General features: G+C 36.3%; 2 protein-coding genes across 2 annotated transcripts in view; one reads left to right on the top strand and one right to left on the bottom strand.

Moving 5' to 3' along the window:
* The window catches only part of LOC144965967 (dye-decolorizing peroxidase YfeX-like), a 28,026-nt gene extending 13,288 nt beyond the window's left edge, over positions 1–14,738 (bottom strand). Inside the window, exons 1-3 of the mRNA XM_078901885.1 lie at positions 14,362–14,738; positions 1,682–1,890; positions 318–509 (exon numbers count right to left, since the gene is read on the bottom strand). Coding sequence (XP_078758011.1) covers positions 318–509; positions 1,682–1,890; positions 14,362–14,413 — 453 coding nt within the window. The 5' untranslated portion in view covers positions 14,414–14,738. The remainder of the gene's footprint in view (positions 1–317; positions 510–1,681; positions 1,891–14,361) is intronic.
* A 53-nt stretch (positions 14,739–14,791) lies between these two features.
* LOC144965965 (cytosolic purine 5'-nucleotidase-like) overlaps positions 14,792–20,000 on the top strand; it is a 37,853-nt gene continuing 32,644 nt past the window's right edge. Inside the window, exon 1 of the mRNA XM_078901882.1 lies at positions 14,792–15,154. The gene's annotated coding sequence lies outside the window, so the exon portion shown is untranslated. The remainder of the gene's footprint in view (positions 15,155–20,000) is intronic.

The raw sequence follows: 20,000 nt of genomic DNA, 5'->3' as shown, positions 1-20,000 counted from the left end.
GGTATTTTTAATGCTATGATAAAACTTCTATCTCATCTTTCAATAATTATTCTTGATAATATTGGCATATTTATGATGCCAGTATGTGTCATTATCATTACCATATAAAAATGTGCATCTACACGAAATATAATCAACGCTTCTCAATGTTTGGTGCTTTGTGACTACTGTAGATGCAATCATATTATTGTACTATACCCATATCTCATAATGGCAATGTTGAAATAGTCTTCAAATCTGATGGGGAAGGCATATATCTCAAATTTCTTTCAGCAAGACCAAAGCTGATCAGAAATAAGTTGACCAATGACCATCACCTGAGCATAAAAGTTCGGGCCAAAACCAACGCCAGCCAAGATCTCATCATCTTCGTCCTTCATCGTTGGATCCACCACAGTGTCCACCATCTTCTGGAGCTTGGCGGCTGTCTTCATCACTTCCTTGGAATTGGCAGTGGGTTTCAGGTGAATCCATAGGTACAATGCATGGTCCTTGCCTTGAGAGTAAACCTGAAGGTCATAAAATGGGAAGATTGAGTTTAACTAAAATAATGTGATGCATTATACAGACTTTATACTTTCAATGAATGATTGTGGATAAAACAAAACCAACAAAATGGGACATCATCAAGCTTCTACTATCTCTTATTATAGAAATTATTTTTGATCATTTGAAAACTGATAACAATATACCAAACTCATGTGAGTGTCAACTGATTATGATATGTTGCATATTTTGTTATCAAGGAGGAAAATATGGTTACCACCATAGATTTATACATTACATAGAGATATTAAACCAACGTCTTATTGTGTGCTAAGTTAAATAACATAAATTCTTCTTAAAATCAAAATAGTTGTGACATCAAACTTGTGAAAAAAAAAAAAAAAAAAAAAAACGATTTATATCCTTGCTTATAATGGTCGCATTCTTATGTGCACGCTGGTTTATTATACTAAAAAGCAGCCTTAAATTAATGAAAAACAAAAACAATGTGCACGCTGGTTTATTATACTAAAAATCAGCCTTAAATTAATGAAAAACAAAACAATGTTCGATGCACATAATCTATTTTATACCTATTGTCATCACTCGAAACTTTATTCACTTTGAAAGATGAAATACTTATGAAAAATTTGAAGTATGATGCTAGAAGTATATATAGTTTTATGAAATGAGAAACTGTTTCTAAAATTATCAATTTCCTCAAAAACATTATATATGTAATATATCTAATACTGCAAAAAGGATAGCTTATTCAATTGTAAAGTTGTGGCATTTAATTGATGAAACAAATTATTTTTGTGTGAAATATTAAAGATTACCCAGTTCTTTAAAATCCAATATTATATATATATAACCTAACATGGTCATAACCATCAAAAAGAGCTCAAAGTCAGTTATAAAGAAAGTGTATCTGAGCTGCTAATTGTGTTGAACCGAAAAAAGGGAAACCCATTAAAATGGGATTTTCAACAAAACAAGAAAAAAATCCAACACAAAGATTTGAGATTAAAAACTTTTCTACGTGTATATCATTTCCTGTTGAATTTCTAGTTGAATTCTATAGCTATTTCAGACTAAATCATCCCATACTTTCTTTTAACTAAAATATGAGCCCCCAAAACACACATACACACACACACACACAGAAACACACAAATATACAACCATCACCTACAGAAGGCTGACTCGTAGGAGGTGCCGCTGCTTGGACAACTGGATTGACTGTTTGAAGTGTCTTGCTAACTTCCTCTCTGACGGTTGTTAAGCCATAATTTTTGTAAAGCCCATAGCCGGCCACACCTGCTAAGGCAGCAGTGCCTAGAGCTACGAAACCCTTTTTACTTTGGGGTGGGGTAGTCTTGGTGGTCAACGATCTGGTAAGGGCTATTTAAAAAGAATAAAGATAATTATTGTAACATTGATATCTCATTACAAATTACTTGAAAATATACATATTATTGTCAAAGAACCAGTAACTGTACAGCATTAGTAAAAATCATAATCTATCTAATAATGTCTTAAAATGCAATAAAATTTCAGAATTTACAAAACAAACCATAACACAAATTTTCATTATGTTTACGCCAATTTATATGCCCTTCACAATGCTACATCAATTTCCTTAGCATTCATGATAGAGCCAAATTTCAATTTCAAAGATATAATTACAGGTTTTATTGTACTCTTACAATATCTACCACTGACTTCAGTCGGCTATTCTTTTACACCTTAGTCGAGTGAGGAGCTGTAGGCCTTTCCAAAGTACACAATGGTTGTGATTTTATGTTCAATGTCGCCCGATCAACATCTGACCACACTCATATTTTCTGGACTCTTATTCTTTTTATTAAAACTTTCATTTCAAGTCTTTAGTGTCTTCTTAGCACATTTGACCAGTAATCAGGAGGTCTGAGATTCTATCCCCTATCGAGGATTGCTGATTCTTTGGGGGGAAAAAATTATATTTTTCTTTCTATTTTGTCTGGCAATGTTTCATAAAAATATTTTCAAATTCAAAAATCAAACAATAGTATGCTGTTTCTGTGTGACAGCCATTTTGTCTTCATTCCATTTCCTAAAAAGCGAGATTGAATTTCTTTCAAACCATAATTTCTCCCATTCACCTGTCCTCACCAAGATAAAAAAAATAGCAACAATGATGCGACTGGCGACAGCTTGTAAACATATTTATACTAAATGGATATGATAAAAAGATAGAGACTCAATTTTTGATTACTAAGCAAAATAAAATGAATTACTTATCATTGCTGAATGGTAAACAATTCATTTTTTTTTCAATTCTTTTCTTTTCTTTTAATAACTAATATTTTAATCTTTTCTTTTCTTTTAGATTATTTTTTTTTATCTATTCAGATTTTCTATCACAAGAATAATATGCATGTGGCCTTTCTGCCACTTGAGATACTGTTAGATGTGACCCATTTCATAATCTCTAATCGGAGGTAGGCGTTTACGCATACTACTATAACGTGATGTAGAAATTAAAGAGATTCTGTCTGAGATAAAGATTTGATTCACACACACAAATTTAAAAAAATAAAAAACAAATATAAAGCATGTAGCTTGCATTGAGATCTGCAACAAAACAAAACAAAACTCTTGAATAATCAAAGTAGAGGTCAAGGTACCTGTGCAACTTTTTTTCTTCTTTTTCTTTCTTCCTTTTTTTTTTTTAGAGATTGAGTTCAACATACCCTGAAGTCTAAATATGTATTGTGACGAGCAATGTGGCAAGGATAAATAATGACGAGATAAGTCAGTCATTCCTTCCTTCCTTTCCCCCTCCCCAACAGCATTGACACTAAAAATAAAACAAAACCCTCCCAGAGGATTCGAACCCATATTTTCTTTTCAATTCATAAATAATATTGTTCTTGAATATAAGATAAGATATTCTTTATTGTACTTTAGAATCACAACAACATAATAAAAGAGAGTTTACCTAATTTTCTAGCAGCATCATTAGAATTGCATAATTTTGGGGACAAAAAGAGTATTAAAGAATATAACATTTTCTTAATTCTTTATCATTTTACGAAAAAACAAAACAAAAAAACAACATTCTTTAAAGTATCCATTTGCAGTTGAAACGACTTGGTCACCCAGCAGTATAGTGTCCTTGGAGAATAACAAATTGATGGGCTGGGTCATGATCTATACTTTTTCAGTGTATGAAATTGAAATTAAGATTCCAAGAACTCATTGCTATAAGTACCTATGTTACATTAAGAAAACTGAAGTTAAAATTTCCCCCCAGCTTAGAACAAACAATATGATGTGACAATCTGGGGTGAACTACGTGATGGAAATTGAATTTATAACTGCTACAAATACGAGAAACAAAAGGTAGTCCTTTTCCCAGTTTCTATAGCATGAAATGGACAATAGCAATTTGGATAGGACGCTTGTCTATCGCAAAATACTTTCACCAGATCTAACAGACCCAGCTACCCAATCACTGCTGGGTGGACAGGGTGGTCAGAAAAAATTTTGACTGCAGCCAATATCGATCTTGGTCCCTTTGCAAGTGAAGCGAGTGCTCTACCAACTGAGCTATCAGGACCAACACAAATATGAAACTTGGGGTTAATCTCTATTCGTTATGGTGGAGCGTAAATACAATTTCTTATATAACAAAAAAAGTCAAATTCTTATTTCTTATAATTTTAATCCTAAACTCGCTTTTCATGGACAGATTCGTCTTGACTTAATACTGTTTTGAGATGCTGGGTCATATAAACTATTTGAATTAATACACAGAGAGGGGACATATTTATCTCACATGAAAATTGGTGAAGTAGGGTCTCGAATTTAACCCCGATTGGTTGAAAATTCATAACAACGTGATTTAAGTCATTTTAGCACTGATATCTTAACTTGTAAACCAGCCTTGATAATACAGTACTATGCCAGAGATAGACAAACTTGGTATTATCGTAATTATAAAACAATTATATTCGAATATAGACTGGCTTGTTTACAGTTGTCAGACTACTACCTTCATCCCTATCCCCACAAACAATCTATGTCTAAAATTGGATTGAATCAATTTTTTTTATAATGTGAGAACTGAGAATGGGCAGGGAGGAAAAAGGTGGGTGGGGGGGGGGGGGGGGGGGGGGGGGGGGGTGAGTCTAGCAGCTACAATACTGTTCATATTAACTGGATTCTTAGACCTCCAAATTGAAATACGTATTTACCCAATCTTAAATGGTGAATAATCCTTCATTTTCATCATCTAAACATTGTATACGACATTGTTGTTTTATAGTGTATTCACTATTTGCCGGAAAGAGGGTTGGAATGGAAACATTTGGTGACTGTATCTAATTTTCAATTACCTTACTTTGAAGTTGAAAACGTCAAATGTGAATTAATACCAGATTATTTCCAGTGGACATTTATCTATTTATTTTCACTACTTAAGAGAAATGATGAAAATATATGAAGACCACACGGGAAGAAGGGCACATGTCACAAAATCGTTTTTTTTTAGTTATCCCCCTTAGCTCATAGTGCCCCTGTTAAAGAATAGTCTAAATATACGAGACTACCCAAAAGAGGCACAAGTCACATAGTACAGAGAGGGAAATAAAAGGGGGACAATAGAAGAAAGGCACATGTCCATAGGTTTGTAACGAAAAAGGGCATAAGTCCATTCGCCGAGACTGTAGATCACGTGACTCAGGTAACGTGACTCAGTTCAGCCAATCGCCGATTGCAAATTTGTCAACAAAGCATTGTTATCAAAATGGCGGACGATTCATTCCCATGCGAAACCGACAAACCGAAAAAGAGGAAAATTGTAGGCAGAAAAACAGATGCGAATAAATTAGCCAGACCTACTTTTATCCATTTTGTTGATTTTTACAGTTTTCACCTGTATCTGTGATGTGGTTAAAGTTCATCACAGACTTAGGTGAACACTGTTTATGTTCAATGTGAAATCCAATCTTGCTGTCAAAGGGTTCAGTATAGAATGAGTGTATTGATGGGGTGTGGAGCGGCATAGCTATATGAAATAATTTTTTGGCAATGCCTAATACTGATACGCCAAAACTCTTCCCTTCACCCTCTTCTTTATCCGACAATGCACTGTGACAATGAAATGGATATTTCACTGAAGTCAGTGTGTAAATCGATTACCTACAACAGAACCCCAATCTTTTAACTTGACTTTCGGCTAAGTCGACTTGATTGGAATTCCCACTTTGTCTCTTTGCAATATTACAATGTTGACTTTCTTTTTTCTCTACATGATTTCAATGGTCCTGACAATGTCGACTTAGGCGGGTTCTCGCCATTGGAGTCGGTGTCCATTCAGTATCTGTCCTAGTACCGATTACCCTTCGTCGGGTATGACACTGGTCTATCACGTAATACTTTCCACTAGATCTCTGAAGATATAGCCACTCAATGAATTCCTGGGAAATGGGGGGGGGGGGGGGGGGGGTGAAATATGGACAGAAAATTATTCTTTCGAACCTGGGTTCTTTGGCGAGGCAGTCCAATGTTCTACTAGTTACTACTAGCTGATATATGGGGATACCCACATTGCAAGGCAGTAGGTTCTTTGAAGCCATTCGGCCTGTGAGAGTGGAGGAAATGCCGTTTCTGTGACAGGATACCGACTAGCTAGGATTTTGTTTGGTAGCTACTTTCCGCCAGATCTCAGGATATCTAGCCACCCAATAATTATTGCTGAGTGGGGGATGGGAGTAAACAGAAAATTTGAACCTAGACTCGAGCCTTGGTCCTTTGCACTTGTATGGTGGGCCACTGCTGTACACGCAAATCCTGACATCAGGAGCGGATAGATGAATGTTTGAAAGCTTGACAATGGGCTGATCCCCATACTGCGGTAACTGTAAGCGGTAATAAGTTTATATGGGTCTCAACACCATGCACAAGTGGCTTATTTGATTGATATAATAGCAATGGTCATTTCTGATCAACCAGGACTCCTAGTAAGAGACATTTCTTTACATACATGGAAATCCCTTGATTCACAAGGAAAAAGGGCACATGTCCAATGCTGACTCAATTCATATTTTTCCTTCAGGTCCATAAAAAATAAAATATTTCATGTATAAATTTTCCACACACTTATTGACAAATGATTGATTTATACGCTGTATGAATATTAAGTGTACCAAACAAATCATTAAATAGTTGTAGACTTTCAAATCTTAAAATTGGATTATCTCAAAATGAGTTATATGTGACATGTGCCCTTTTTCCCGTGTGGTCTTCATATGAAAAGTGAAAATTTTTAAAGAAAAAGCACATATGTGAAAATGTGAAGCAGGCCTTAGTGCAAGAGAAAAATCTGGAAAGCTTTGTGTGATATAGTGCCAGAAGTAGCAGAAAAATTCTGGGAAGTGAACCATAAATAAATAAGTAAATAAATTAATAAATTTAGCGTGCAACGGCTCTAGTTTGAACCTTAGACCTCTTTTAAAGACAGGCTGCTGTGTGTTTGCGTGTGTGCATGTGTTTGTGTGTGTGTGTGTGTGTGTGTGTGTGTGTGTGTGTGTGTGTGCTTGAATGTATGCTTATTTCATAGAAGAATAAAAATAAAACATAAAAAATTAAAAAAAAACATGTATATTTTGCTGACATAAGCAACCTGCAACAGCCTCTGCCTTCTTTACCAATACCTCAGACATAACGGGTTTTTGTTGTTGTATTCTTAACCCACAGTGTGATGTCGTAAAACTACTCAGGCGTGTCCATAAATAATTTTTTTAAAAGACACGTAATAAATGATTGACATCTCTCCCCTTATATGCTACACACTAAAATCAATACTTGTTACATATCCTACACACATACACACACACACACACACACACACTCTCTCTCTCTCTCTCTCTCTCTCTCTCTCTCTCTCTCTCTCTCTCTCTCTCTCTCTCTCCTCTCTCTCTCTCTCTCTCTCTCTCTCTCTCTCTCTCTCTCTCTCTCTCTCTCTCTCTCCTCTCTTCTCTCTCTCTCTCCTCTCTCTCTCTCTCTCTCTCTCTCTCTCTCTCCTCTCTCTCTCTCTCTCTCTCTCTCTCTCTCTCTCTCTCTCTCTCTCCTCTCTCTCTCTCTCTCTCTCTCTCTCTCCTCCCCCCCCCCCCCCCGAAATACAGTTCCTTGTGAATGGTGCAAATATGTGTTGTATATAGCTAAAGGTATTTTAAAAGGCATTGGTTTGGTTTCAGTGCCAGAAAAAATAATTTTATCATTATTCTTTACTATATCACATCTTATCATAACAAGGGCCTTGTAGGTAATCACACCTTATCACCCCTTTAAGACAATAATACAATAATCATTGGCATATACATGACGCACTGGCCTACACTGCATATGTCACCATACTGTCACCAATGACTGCAATTGGTGTTTAAAATGTATGAAACATGCTTCTTATAAGAAGTTTGTTAATAAACTGAATTCATAAAACTGTTTAAAAGACACTTCATTTTCCGTTTCTAATGTAAGTCCATTCTAAGTTTGTATTGTTCTTTGAACAAAGGAATTCACTTTAACTCTATTTGAGGCATGTATTTAAGCCAGTAATAAACATTTTAAACAATCATCTCGGGTATGTGTTACACGAGAATATTGAAAAATGTTTTTATAATTTAAATTATCAGTTCCATTTACCAGACTGAATAATTGTTTAAGGTTATTTTCTTGATGTTAAAACTGTGACCTTGTTATCATCATTATGCAGCTATGTAGTTGTAATCAAAACAATCATCACACTAACCACTTCATTTGCTATCTGCTAAAAAATATTGACATATCAATGACACATTTACTTGCATAACATATGTCACCACATATACCAATGACTGCAATCGGTATGTAATCTTACATATTCACAGACCCCATTATTATTGCCTTTGACCTTATTTAATTACATTACCATCAATGTCTATAAACTGACATGCACATATTTGCAGGGCTGACAGACGAACGCAATTATGGTCTTGGTTTAACATACCTAGCTATTATGGACATTACTTTGCATTGGTTTGAGAATATTTTCATTACAACAATGAGACTATAACAATTTGAGTTATCAGACCTGCAAATTAGTAATTCACATTAAAGCAATAACAAAAAGAACTAAGAATTCTACATTCTAACAAAGCACCCAGGCCATACATAATACCAACCGGGATAAAGTAAGAAGCAGCCTCAGAACATTTTCCCCCAATAAAGTCTCTGTAAATTGTAAATCAGTAAATAAGCATTCCTATTTCTTTTCATTTATATTTTAAAGTGGACTTGATACGCCCACATATTTTGCCCTTTATCACTAAAATAATTGAAATACAATAGATTGAAGCACCACTATGTAAATGAATCATCTTTAGGAGCACAGGTGGAATATTAACATGGTTTTTTTTGTTTTTTTTGTATTTCTCCTTTTTAAAGGATCATTTACCTATGATCCAAAGGATGACAACACAATGATTTTATTTTTGCTGTACAAATATTAATGATAGCTATACAATTTGGCTGCAGCCTTCAGACCCGAGTCTGAGTAGTCTCCGGTGGCTATTCGGACTCAAATTCCAATGCACATATGCAATCAGCAGAGTATCCAGACTTGATAGTCTCCCATGGTAGTAAAGCTTTTGTTTGTTGTGTTTTTTAAAATTTATTTTAATTATTGATGATAACATAAAATTGATGCAACTGAAAATAACGATGAGAACGAAATTGACGTCACTCAGCTCTTTGGTATTGTTTTTAGTAAGCCATTCTATGAGTAGTTCTCACTAAATGGTATTAATCAGACTATAAAGATTTAGGGTTACACATTGTTTTGTGTGTTGGTACGTTATATCTAGCTGGTGAGTTTTCTGGATAAACAAACAACATCAATAATAACTTTCAACAGGTAGTATAAAGTTATCCAGTTAGAAATTAAAAAGAAAAGGGTTAAAACATTTCAAAAAGAACAAAAGAGAGTCAAAGTAACTGTGATCTAAAGGAAAAGCTTTTCTAAAACATATATGATGTCAAAATCAGGACGAAAAAAAAAAATATTGTGATAGTTTTAGACAGGTAACAATCCTATAGACCGGAGTAGGGCTATGAGCTGAGTCTGATAAGGGTAAAAAAGAATTCTTTCTGAACTCTTCTTCTATTTCTATATCAGTTCTAACCTCTGCGCATTGCTCTCTCTCTCTCTCTCTCTCTCTCTCTCTCTCTACTCTCGTTCTCCTCCCTCTCTCCTCATTCTCTCTCTCTCTCTCTCTCTCTCTCTCTCTCTCTCTCTCTCTCTCTCTCTCTCTCTCTCTCTCCCCTCTCTCTCTCTCTCTCTCTCTCTCTCTCTTCTCCTCCTCTCTCTCTCTCTCTCTCTCTCTCTCTCTCTCTCTCTCTCTCTCTCTCTCTCTCTCTCTCTCTCTCTCTCTCTCTCTCTCTCTCTCTCTCTCTCTCTCTCTCTCCTCTCTCTCTCTCTCTCTCTCTCTCTCTCTCTCTCTCTCTCCTCTCTCTCTCTTCTCTCTCTCTCTCTCTCTCTCTCTCTCCTCTCTCTCTCTCTCTCTCTTCTTCTCTCTCTCCTCCTCTCTCCTTCTCTCTCTCTCTCTCTCTCTCTCTCTCTCTCTCTCTCTCCTCTCCTCTCTCTCTCTCTCTCTCTCTCTCTCTCTCTCTCTTCTCTCTCTCTCTCCTCTCTCTCTCCTCTCCTCCCTCCCTCTCCCTCTCCCTCCCTCCCTCCCTCCCTCCCTCCCTCCCTCCTCCCTCCCTCCCTCCTCCCTCCTCTCTCTCCTCTCTCTCTCCTCTCTCTCTCTCTCTCTCTCTCTCTCTCTCTCTCTCTCTCTCTCTCTCTCTCTCTCTCTCTCTCTCTCTCTCTCTCTCTCTCTCTCTCTCTCTCTCTCTCTCTCTCTCTCTCTCTCTCTATTTTGGAGTTTTGAGTCCAAATAGCCATGGGAGACAATTCAGACTTGAGTCAGAATTGCCACTTCCATACAATTGTCACATTTGTGTCAATATTGGATATTTCAGTTCAATAAAGAGCCGAGTAGTGAGTTGAATGGATGGAAATATATATTTAGATAGACTGACAGATGTGTGAGAAGCTACCTTAATCTGGAATTATGTTAGAGGGGATGTGGTAATCAAGACATTGAAATTAAAGCATAAATGGGTAGTATTACTACATTCAGGGCTCTTTTAGTTTTTAAAAAATGTCTTGGTGTAACTAAACCTCTGCAGCCCTTTTATTAGTCTTTGACAATGCATTTGGACCCAACACCAGAATGGACAACATCCATCTAGTTTGGAGCGTGAACTCTTGTATGGGAACAAAGTTATTTGTGTTTCAGAACAGCAGAATGAGACTGGATGGAAACCAAAGCAGAAGACTGAATGGCAACCAACAGTCCAACTAGTTGCATAGAGGGAGTTTTCAAGTGTATACTGCAGGGCAAGACAAGATGGTGGTTAGCAACTAGGTGGTCTAAGCTTATCTCACTCAGCATGTCCTGGTATGTATATTAAGGTTACCCGGTCCGATAGTTGAATGACCTCTCATCTGGTGTCAAGACTACAATATTGTGAAACATACCAGGGAAGTGTATTTCAATGGCAAAACAGCTTGCTGCCTTGACCAAATAATGATGCTTTTGTGCCATATGTGTTATCAGCAGTCCAAAAAAAAAAAAAAAAGAGCAAAAAAAAAAAGAATGATGCAAGGTCAGATGAATATCCTTCTACTGACCTAAACCTTGACCTTTTATCTCTCAACACCAGGAGGCATATAAAGCCTGGACATTTCCCTTCTATTTCATCCCGTCCTTGGCTACAGTCACTCTCTGCCAGGAGTGCCATCCCATTTCATTCCCTTCCTTTTCCACTATCCTGCACCTTGTTTTGGGTCTTCCTTTCACTCTCTCCCCCTCTGGAGTCCATCCCAATGCCACTGAAGGTTCTTTTCCTTCTCCGCAAGACAGGCATAAAGCAATTACACATTTCCCTTCTCACCACCACAAATAACTTTCTCTACCTCTGCCAATTCCGAAATTCTACCATTCTTTACATGCTCTTGCCACCTTATTCTCAACATTCCCTGCAAGCATTTAATTCAGAAGGCATCCAGTTTCCTTTGCCCTTCTTTTTGATAGTTTCCATGTCTCAGAGCCGTAAAGGATTATAGACCAGTCTAACATTTTTACCAGCTTAACCTTTGTCTTCCTTCCTTTGCCTTATGTGTTCCAGATTTTACCAAGCCTCTGAAATGCTTCACTTGCAAGCAGCGGCGTAGCCTGGTCATTTAGGAGCATGGGGCTGGATTTGAGATGTTTTGTCGCAAATTATCTTTTAGTTATGGATATGAGAGAGAGAGAGAGAGAGAGAGAGAGAGAGAGAGAGAGAGAGAGAGAGAGAGAGAGAGAGAGAGAGAGAGAGAGGGAGAGAGAGAGAGAAACATTTGATGTACTCAATTATTTTACCTAAGATTTGTATGTTCTTTGTAACTTGTTCATCATGCCTGGCTAAGGATAAGCGATAAAATAAACAAAATAAACTCTTCTTTTCTATTCTCATCGTAAGCCAAGGCAAACGACTATACCAATCTTTATCAAATGACCGATTCTGCTTCCCGTCTTTAATAGTGAGTACAAAATCGTTTGGTTGATGGGGACCGAGACTTTTAATCAAATGTTTATTTTCCCTATTCAAAGAACTGGTATTGATAGTCAACAGGTAATAGGCGTGATTCATCACACTTAATAGCAATTAATTAAAATTTTTAAAACAGACACTGCACACATCAGATTAACACTCGAATTATCAATAAAGATACACATACAGTCTCACACTCAAGTTAAAAGGGACAAGTGGAATTCAATATCACATGCCTGACACGCCTCGAAGAGGGATGGGTAACAGGTACAACACGATTGCCATTAATGGAATAATTAGATCATTGTGTGTGGCTGGAGTAAGAAAGCCACAATGACTCAGTTCAAAGTCAAGATGCCTCTTCATGCCCACAGTCATAGCACACGGCAAACGTGAAATGCATCGCCTTGTTGTACCGTGGGAATATGGCTGGAAGCCTTCTCAACCTTTAAAGCCACACGCTGTACTGATTGGTCAGTGGCACGAGTACGACTCGAGCTGTAGTAAATTCAAAGCGGTGTGATTGGTTCAAGTTTTGAGGCCTGTAAGGGTTTTTAAACACCAGGTCAACAATGAATTTCATTGTTTGTGAAACAGAAAATTAAAAGTGTGACTTTTTATTGTTAAATTCTTACAAATTATCAAGACCATGACGACCTGTGGCTTAGCCTTAATAGCCTTTAAGGCCCTACGCCACTGCTTGCAAGTCCTATCCTTCTCCTTATATCTGATGTACCCCATTCATCTTTACTAACCTCTGCTCCTAGATAAGTGAAAGTTTCCACATCATCTATCTCTCCTCCTTTTAGATTCAGTTTTTCTTCTTTACAACTATTCACGCTCATGCACTTACAATTTCTTGTGTTGATTGTGAGCCCTGTCCAGTTTGCATACTTTTCAAGCTGTGTCGTTATACTCTGGAGATGCTCATATTTTGATTAAATGAGAGCATTATCGTCAGTAAATTCAACGTCCTCTGGATTGACCAGATATGAGTATGACCCTCATTGTCAAGAGCCCCAGAGTATAGCCAAAAAAAAAAAAACAACACAACAAATAAATAAACTAAAAAAAAAATTGAAAATAACCAAAGTAAGTCAGGATGGCATTAGTGAGTAAGAGCAGCATTTTAGGACGTTTATAGCTTGTGGGGATGTGTTTTGGCAGTCATTTGATCACTCAATAATCTGTACTTTGATGCTGACCTGGGCAGGTAGAACTTATTCTCAGTTCGGGTAGTAGACAAATGGAACCGCTTGCCTGCAACAGTGGTAGATGCCCCTTCATTGCAGGCATTTAGTGCTGTCTCGATGCTCATTGTGAAACAGAAAAATATTGTTGTAGAGTTTAATTCAGACACCTCCTTCCACTATGTGACATGCCCAGTTTTGAGAGACGTGGATTAAATATGTTCACAAGAGCAGATAAAAGGCTGTAAAAGCCTACATAAATCTGGACTTATAGCATATCATATATCCTCAAGTCAGGATGTGGAAGTCAATCTTGGCGTGTGATCCAATAACCAAGAAAGTCCAGTTCTATGGTGCTAAAACACACTTTTATTGATAACAATCCCATATTTTGATTAGAAGTGGGAAGAACTTCTGGAGATGTCCGCAATGTTCTTTCTCGGAGTGACTGGCTAAAAGAATGTTGTAAATTTAACAAAATGTGAATGGTGCATCTCTCAGGATGCCATCTATAAGAAGTCCCAATGTCTGTTCAATTTCTGAGTCCAAATGAAATTCGCATGAATTCTCAAAGCCCAAAAGGAGGACCTAGTGGTTGCATTCTCTGGGATAGACGAAAGCTCAACTGGTATAAGATAACTTCTTTTAAGGTCAACATTCATAAGCTAGGCAAAACACAGATTCAACTCAAAAAGCAGCAAACCCCAATGCCAATATCATTTTAAAAAACAGCTGAAGACATTTTCATTTTTTTAAAAACAATATTTCTGTCTTGAACAGTGAAGGAATGTATTAAGATTATTGGAGGTGTATATAGCACCTGCCCTGGAAATCTAAGTGAAACCGGTACACAGGTGGATCAATTGGTTTGTTTGTGTAAATGACATTTCAGAGAGGGAGGAACAGGACGGGAAAGAGGAGGAGGAAGAGAAAGAGATATCAAATCAACTGTAGGCCATATATACCACGGCAGATCCACATTTACAAGTGGAAACGTAAATCTCAATATTGAACAACTTACCTTTTCTGCACAATGATGATCTTGCAAGAGACAAAGTTCGAATGGAAGCCATGATGGTGTATAATAAAGTTGCTATCGTGTGTGTCGACGAAATTAATGTTTTGCAAGTTAGTGATAAATACAGAACTTTTCAGCAAACGAATTAAATAATTGCAGTTAAAAGGCAGTCTTCCAAGAAGTTCAGAGTTTAGTTAAGTAATGCTTGACGCATTGACAATTTAAAACGAAATGCTTATGCAAGTTAAATTTGCTTTGTCATTCAGCAGCATTACAGTAAAAAGCTGACCGAAGTTCAGACTGGGACTTCACGCTGTGCCTCTCTTGCCTGGCTTTAGCAGTTAGCAGTCTACGTTTGTGGGTGTTGTTTATCTCCCTTTGACCTCTGAACTTGGTCACATGAACAAACAACGAACAAACCCGTTCTATTTTTAGATTCTGCGTTGCATTGATATGGGTAAAGTAAGGACGTAACATCATTCAGTTACTGCTTACGCCTTATGATACGAATCAGCTGTTTTATGTTGTTCTTATGCTATCGACTGTGGAAACATATCTGATCAAAGAAATTAATCGGCTGCACAGTTTCTTAATGAACAATTCTATTTATCTAATATTTTGATATTGTGATTTCAAGAAATCAGCCTTGTTCTTTCCCTCTAACCTAGAAGTGAACGAAGAGGAGAAATCTCTCATCGAAGTAAACAAGCAACACAAAGCCAGCAGGAGAGATCGCAAATTCATATTTATATTTAGCATTCTGTGTAACCGTGTGCTGATCTTCAAATTCCAACAGGTAAGAACTAATAGAATAAGATTTTTATAAATTATAGCTTTCGAATGTTTTGAATACAAATTTTTTTAAAAGGTGATGGATGAGATGAGTGTAGTGGCAGTGGGGAAAAAAAAAAGTACATCCTTCTATTGCCGTATGCATCAGTTAAGAATTTTTTCCACAGTTTTAGGTTTTATTCAATTTGAATTCTAAATTCTTGAGCCTTGAAATATTCTATTACTGTTCATCTGGTCGTGATTTTACAATCATAGCTGTTGGGCCAGTCACTTTGCCAGCTTATCTCAGTAAAAAAAAAAAAAAATGTCTGGCTTTTCACGCGATTTCAACTCCCACTCTCACATTTAGCATTTAGATATCATGACCGAGGGTGACCCATGATAAGACTTATCAATACGTACATGTTCCTATTCACTGCCTAAGGTTGTCATTGTCCACTCAAAGTGTACATTGTTGCGTAAAAATGCATTTGTGTTTTGATTTCTTTACTTTTTAAAAATTATAAATTTCAATTTCACGTTCAATGTTTTTGTGTCATTCTATCCTATAACGATTGATGAAAATGACTACGCTCAACTCGTAAAATAGAAAATAAGCGATGCTTTCAACGACTTGCCAACGGGTCTGTACGATCACTCCCCACCAGAGAAAAAAATGAATAACATTTAGCTCAAGCTAATCATTTCCATTTAATTAAATGCCCTCTCTCTATTATTTTTTTCACATAGAATTAGCCATTGACCATTTCACTCAGGTTTGGATGAATACTGGCTATATATATAAACAATGTCAATGACAGATGATTCAAGATTGAAAGTACAATAAAAGCACATAAAGATAAGTGGGGATTGTTAATAATATGGTTCCATTAGGACAGGCCAAGGATACAAATACATCGTGCAGTCCTTTCATCACCGCCACCACCATCACTACTACTACTCAACTACTACTACTACTACTACTACTACTACTACTACTACTACTACTACTACTACTACTACTACTACTACTACTGTTACTACTACTACTACTACTACTACTACTACTACTAACTACAACTACTACCAATACTACCATTACTACACTACACTACTACTACTACTACTACTACTACTACTACTACTACTACTACTACTACTACTACTACTACTACTACTACTACTACGACTACTACTAATACTACCATTACTACTACTACTACTACTACTACTACTACTACTACTACTACTACTACTACTACTACTACTACTACTACTACTACCTATGCTGTTGCAAACAAACATTCATAGTGGTGAGCATTTCCATGTATTCACCATATTCAGCCCAATGTGCTTCACAATATTTTATATAACCCCTTTTGGTACAAAATTTATATTTTACACAGTGCAGATCGCCTTTTAGAAATCCTTATTGTACTAGCATAGCTTGATAGTCATTTACACCCGAGTTGAATACAGTATGTGTTTAAAGTCAGAATTCTACGACGATTGTCACCCATCCAGTGACAATCCTGATGAATCCTTTTTTATAACTGTTACTGTTAGAGGAAACCATGCCACTGACGCCGAGAACATTAAACTCAAACCTCTTTATACTCTCCCCCCCCCCCCCCCCCCCCCCCCTGTTATACCGCCAGACTCAATTACCACCAACTTTTTGCCTGGAACAATCGTTTATCTATATATTTTTTTAAAAAAATGAATAAAATAAAATTAAAAAAAAAAAAAAATAATAATAATTATATATATATATATATATATATATATATATATATATATATATATATATATATATATATATATATATAATGTCAAAAGCCTCTTTATAGCGTCACCCACCAACCCAATGACGAAAACACTGTATATAAATATAATAGAAAAAATACTTGTTATGTTACTCAACAAAATTGTCTTCCAAGTTTTTGACCGCAATGAAAAAAAAATCTGCTACATTCTTTTCATTTTGATGTTTTGTTGTTTGTTTGTTTGTTTTTTTTTTTTGGTTTTTTTTTTTTGTTTTTTTTTTTCAATAAATAATAGCTGTTTAGACCTAGTTATTGAAAGTATGGTTTCTAATTAGAGTTCAGATAGTGATTCCAAACACTGGTTGAGTCCTATACAACATTGAACAAATTCATTATACTGCCAAACTGGCTTTACTGCCAATTTTGCCTTGGTCCCAAACATGGCGGTATAATGAGGTTTCACTGTATTATCACAACCGCTTTTGCGATAAGCTGTTACCAATGGGTACTACTAATACACTCTACTACTACACTACTACTGCTACTACTACTACTGCTACTACTACTACGACTACTACTACGACTACTACTACTACTACTACTACTACTACTACTACTACTACTACTACTACTACTACTACTACTACTACTACTACTACTTTTGCTGCTGCTGCTGCTTTAACGACTAGTACTACTACTATCTCAACTAATAATACTGTTGCTGTTTTTGCAGTTTGGTCATTCCAGCAATAATATTGTATTACAATGTATTTCTGTTCCAGAGATTAGCAATTAGCCTTGCGATCAAAAGTATTAAATATTAAATATCGCTCAGAGATCCTATAAAAGCGAACGGCCTCTGTACGTTTGTTTTCATCTATTGTTTAGATATATCTAAATACAGTTTTAGCGTAGCAATTTCCGCACCTCGATTAGTTTACTAAAAGGTACATATATGAATGTGTATTATTTTCTTTGTTTGTTATGTTGTTATTATTGCTTAAACAAGAATATGTCATGAAATTATTTTGAAAGTTCACTGCTATTGTGCTCGGATCACTCTTGAAAAGTTTTAAGATGATCAAAATCGCTTTTGAAAAATGAAATACACCAGTCGGGAATCACAATCCAGCTTTGTTATTCCAGATTTTTATGATTGATTCTTGCCAATAAAACTACTATAAATGATTTTCTGTAAAATATGAAATAGTTTGCGTTATATAAATAGAAGGCATAATAGATTATCGTCATAATGTCACCATGACTAAATTTACATTCTCTAATTTTAACCTCCCCTCTTACCGTGCCGCGGTTTTTGTAACCAAATATCTCATCTCATCTCATGTAGTTCCATATCTGAAGCAGACGTCGGAGGTCATCTTCCGCCAAGCTGATCTATCTCTTGCCAATTCTATTAAAGCAGCGCCACCTTTCTCAGCTTCATCTGTCCAAGTTCTTATCCCTTTCAAATACGTTATTCTTTGTCTTCCTCTTATTCTTTTTCCATTCATCTTTCCAGTCAAGGCGAGTATTTCCAAACCAGGGTGGCGGATAATGTGTCCTAAAAATTCCATTTGGCGTTTGATGATTTTTGTTATCAGTGATCTTTTTCTGTTTGCCATTTCTAAAATTTCTTCATTTCTTTTCCTTTCCATCCATGACACCCTCATCATTCTTCTGTAAAACCACATTTCCACTGCCTCCAGTCTTTTAACCATGGTCTTGTTTATGGTCCAGCTCTCACAACCATATAGCAGCACAGACAGTACATAGCAATCCAGGACTTTGATTTTTGTTTTCATGCTAATATTCCTGTTTTTCATAATTGTATGCAGCTGGTTGAATGCATTCTTCGCCATACCTATTCTTTTCTTTATTTCACAATCTGATTTTCCATTGGATGTTACATTGAAGCCTAAATATTTGAAACATTCAACTTGTTGTATTGTTTGTCCTCTGCTTGTTATTAATATTTTAAAAAGGCGCTTGTTGATTTAAGCAATCTGCAAACTGTTGTGATTCAAGCGACTGCATTGCAGTGCCCTCAATTTGCATTAGTGATCAGACTTGTAAATTTGTGAATGTAGGGCTAGTTTATTAAATATTTGAACGTTGATTGATAGCCTACATAAAATAACATTCATGCGAGTGTGACCAGATTTTGTTTGAAAATATTGTAAATTATGTAATGATAAAATTAAATTTTGGTTGATAAAAATGTGGTTTCATCTTATCATAATAATTTCACTTTGGCCTGTTTAAAAATTGTCTCGTGCACAACACTCAAGACCTCTAGATCACCAAATATCCTAGCCCGATTAAAACTTCTGACGTCATTCCCGGTCTTTTAGATCATGGCATTGTTGTCATTTACACTGACATAAAACCACAGTACACAAAAAGGAGAAGAATATATCTTTATCACAAAGCAAATAAAAACGCCTTAATTGAAAACATTCGAGACTTGAGTGAAACGATGAGATCCTTGGAAACAGGAAATGTTGAAGAAATGTGGAATATGCTTTAAAATGGCCTTTAAAAAACTAAAATGGCAAACACATATCAACAGAATAATAAATAAAGCAAATTCAGCGCTAGGATTCATCAAAAGGAACATCAGACATTGCCATACAAACCTAAAAGAAACTGCCTACACAACACGCATAGGATCCATCTTCGGCTATTTATTCTTTACAGTTTGGGACCCACCCTACAATCGGATATAAAAGCAATTGAAGATGTCCAGCGCCGCGATACAAGATTTGTCTTAAATGACTACTGCCCCCATAGCAGCGTAACAGAAATGATCACACAGAATGGGTGGTCTCCCTTACATGACAAGACAGACGGAAAGAACAACGCTTAACCCTCATGTTCAAAACTACAAACAAAATGACGACCATCTTACCAGAACAACTATACATAGAAAACCCACTCTAAAACACTAAAACACCAATCTACAAACTCAAACATCCTCAAATCTTCAATTGCACCCCGCACTACCCAAAGAACGGAACGCTCTTCCCGAACCATGTGTGAACACAACCGAATTAGAAACATTCAAACGAAGATTATCAAAATTCTTCAGCCTAAATATCAACAATG

The sequence above is a fragment of the Berghia stephanieae genome, chromosome 2, assembly GCF_034508935.2.
Source record: "Berghia stephanieae isolate SIO BIC M18660-M18661 chromosome 2, UCSD_Bste_1.3, whole genome shotgun sequence".
Classification (NCBI taxonomy): Eukaryota; Metazoa; Mollusca; class Gastropoda; order Nudibranchia; family Aeolidiidae; genus Berghia; species Berghia stephanieae.
The sequence above is the reverse complement of the archived record's forward strand: the minus strand, read 5'-3'. Positions and strand labels throughout refer to the sequence as shown.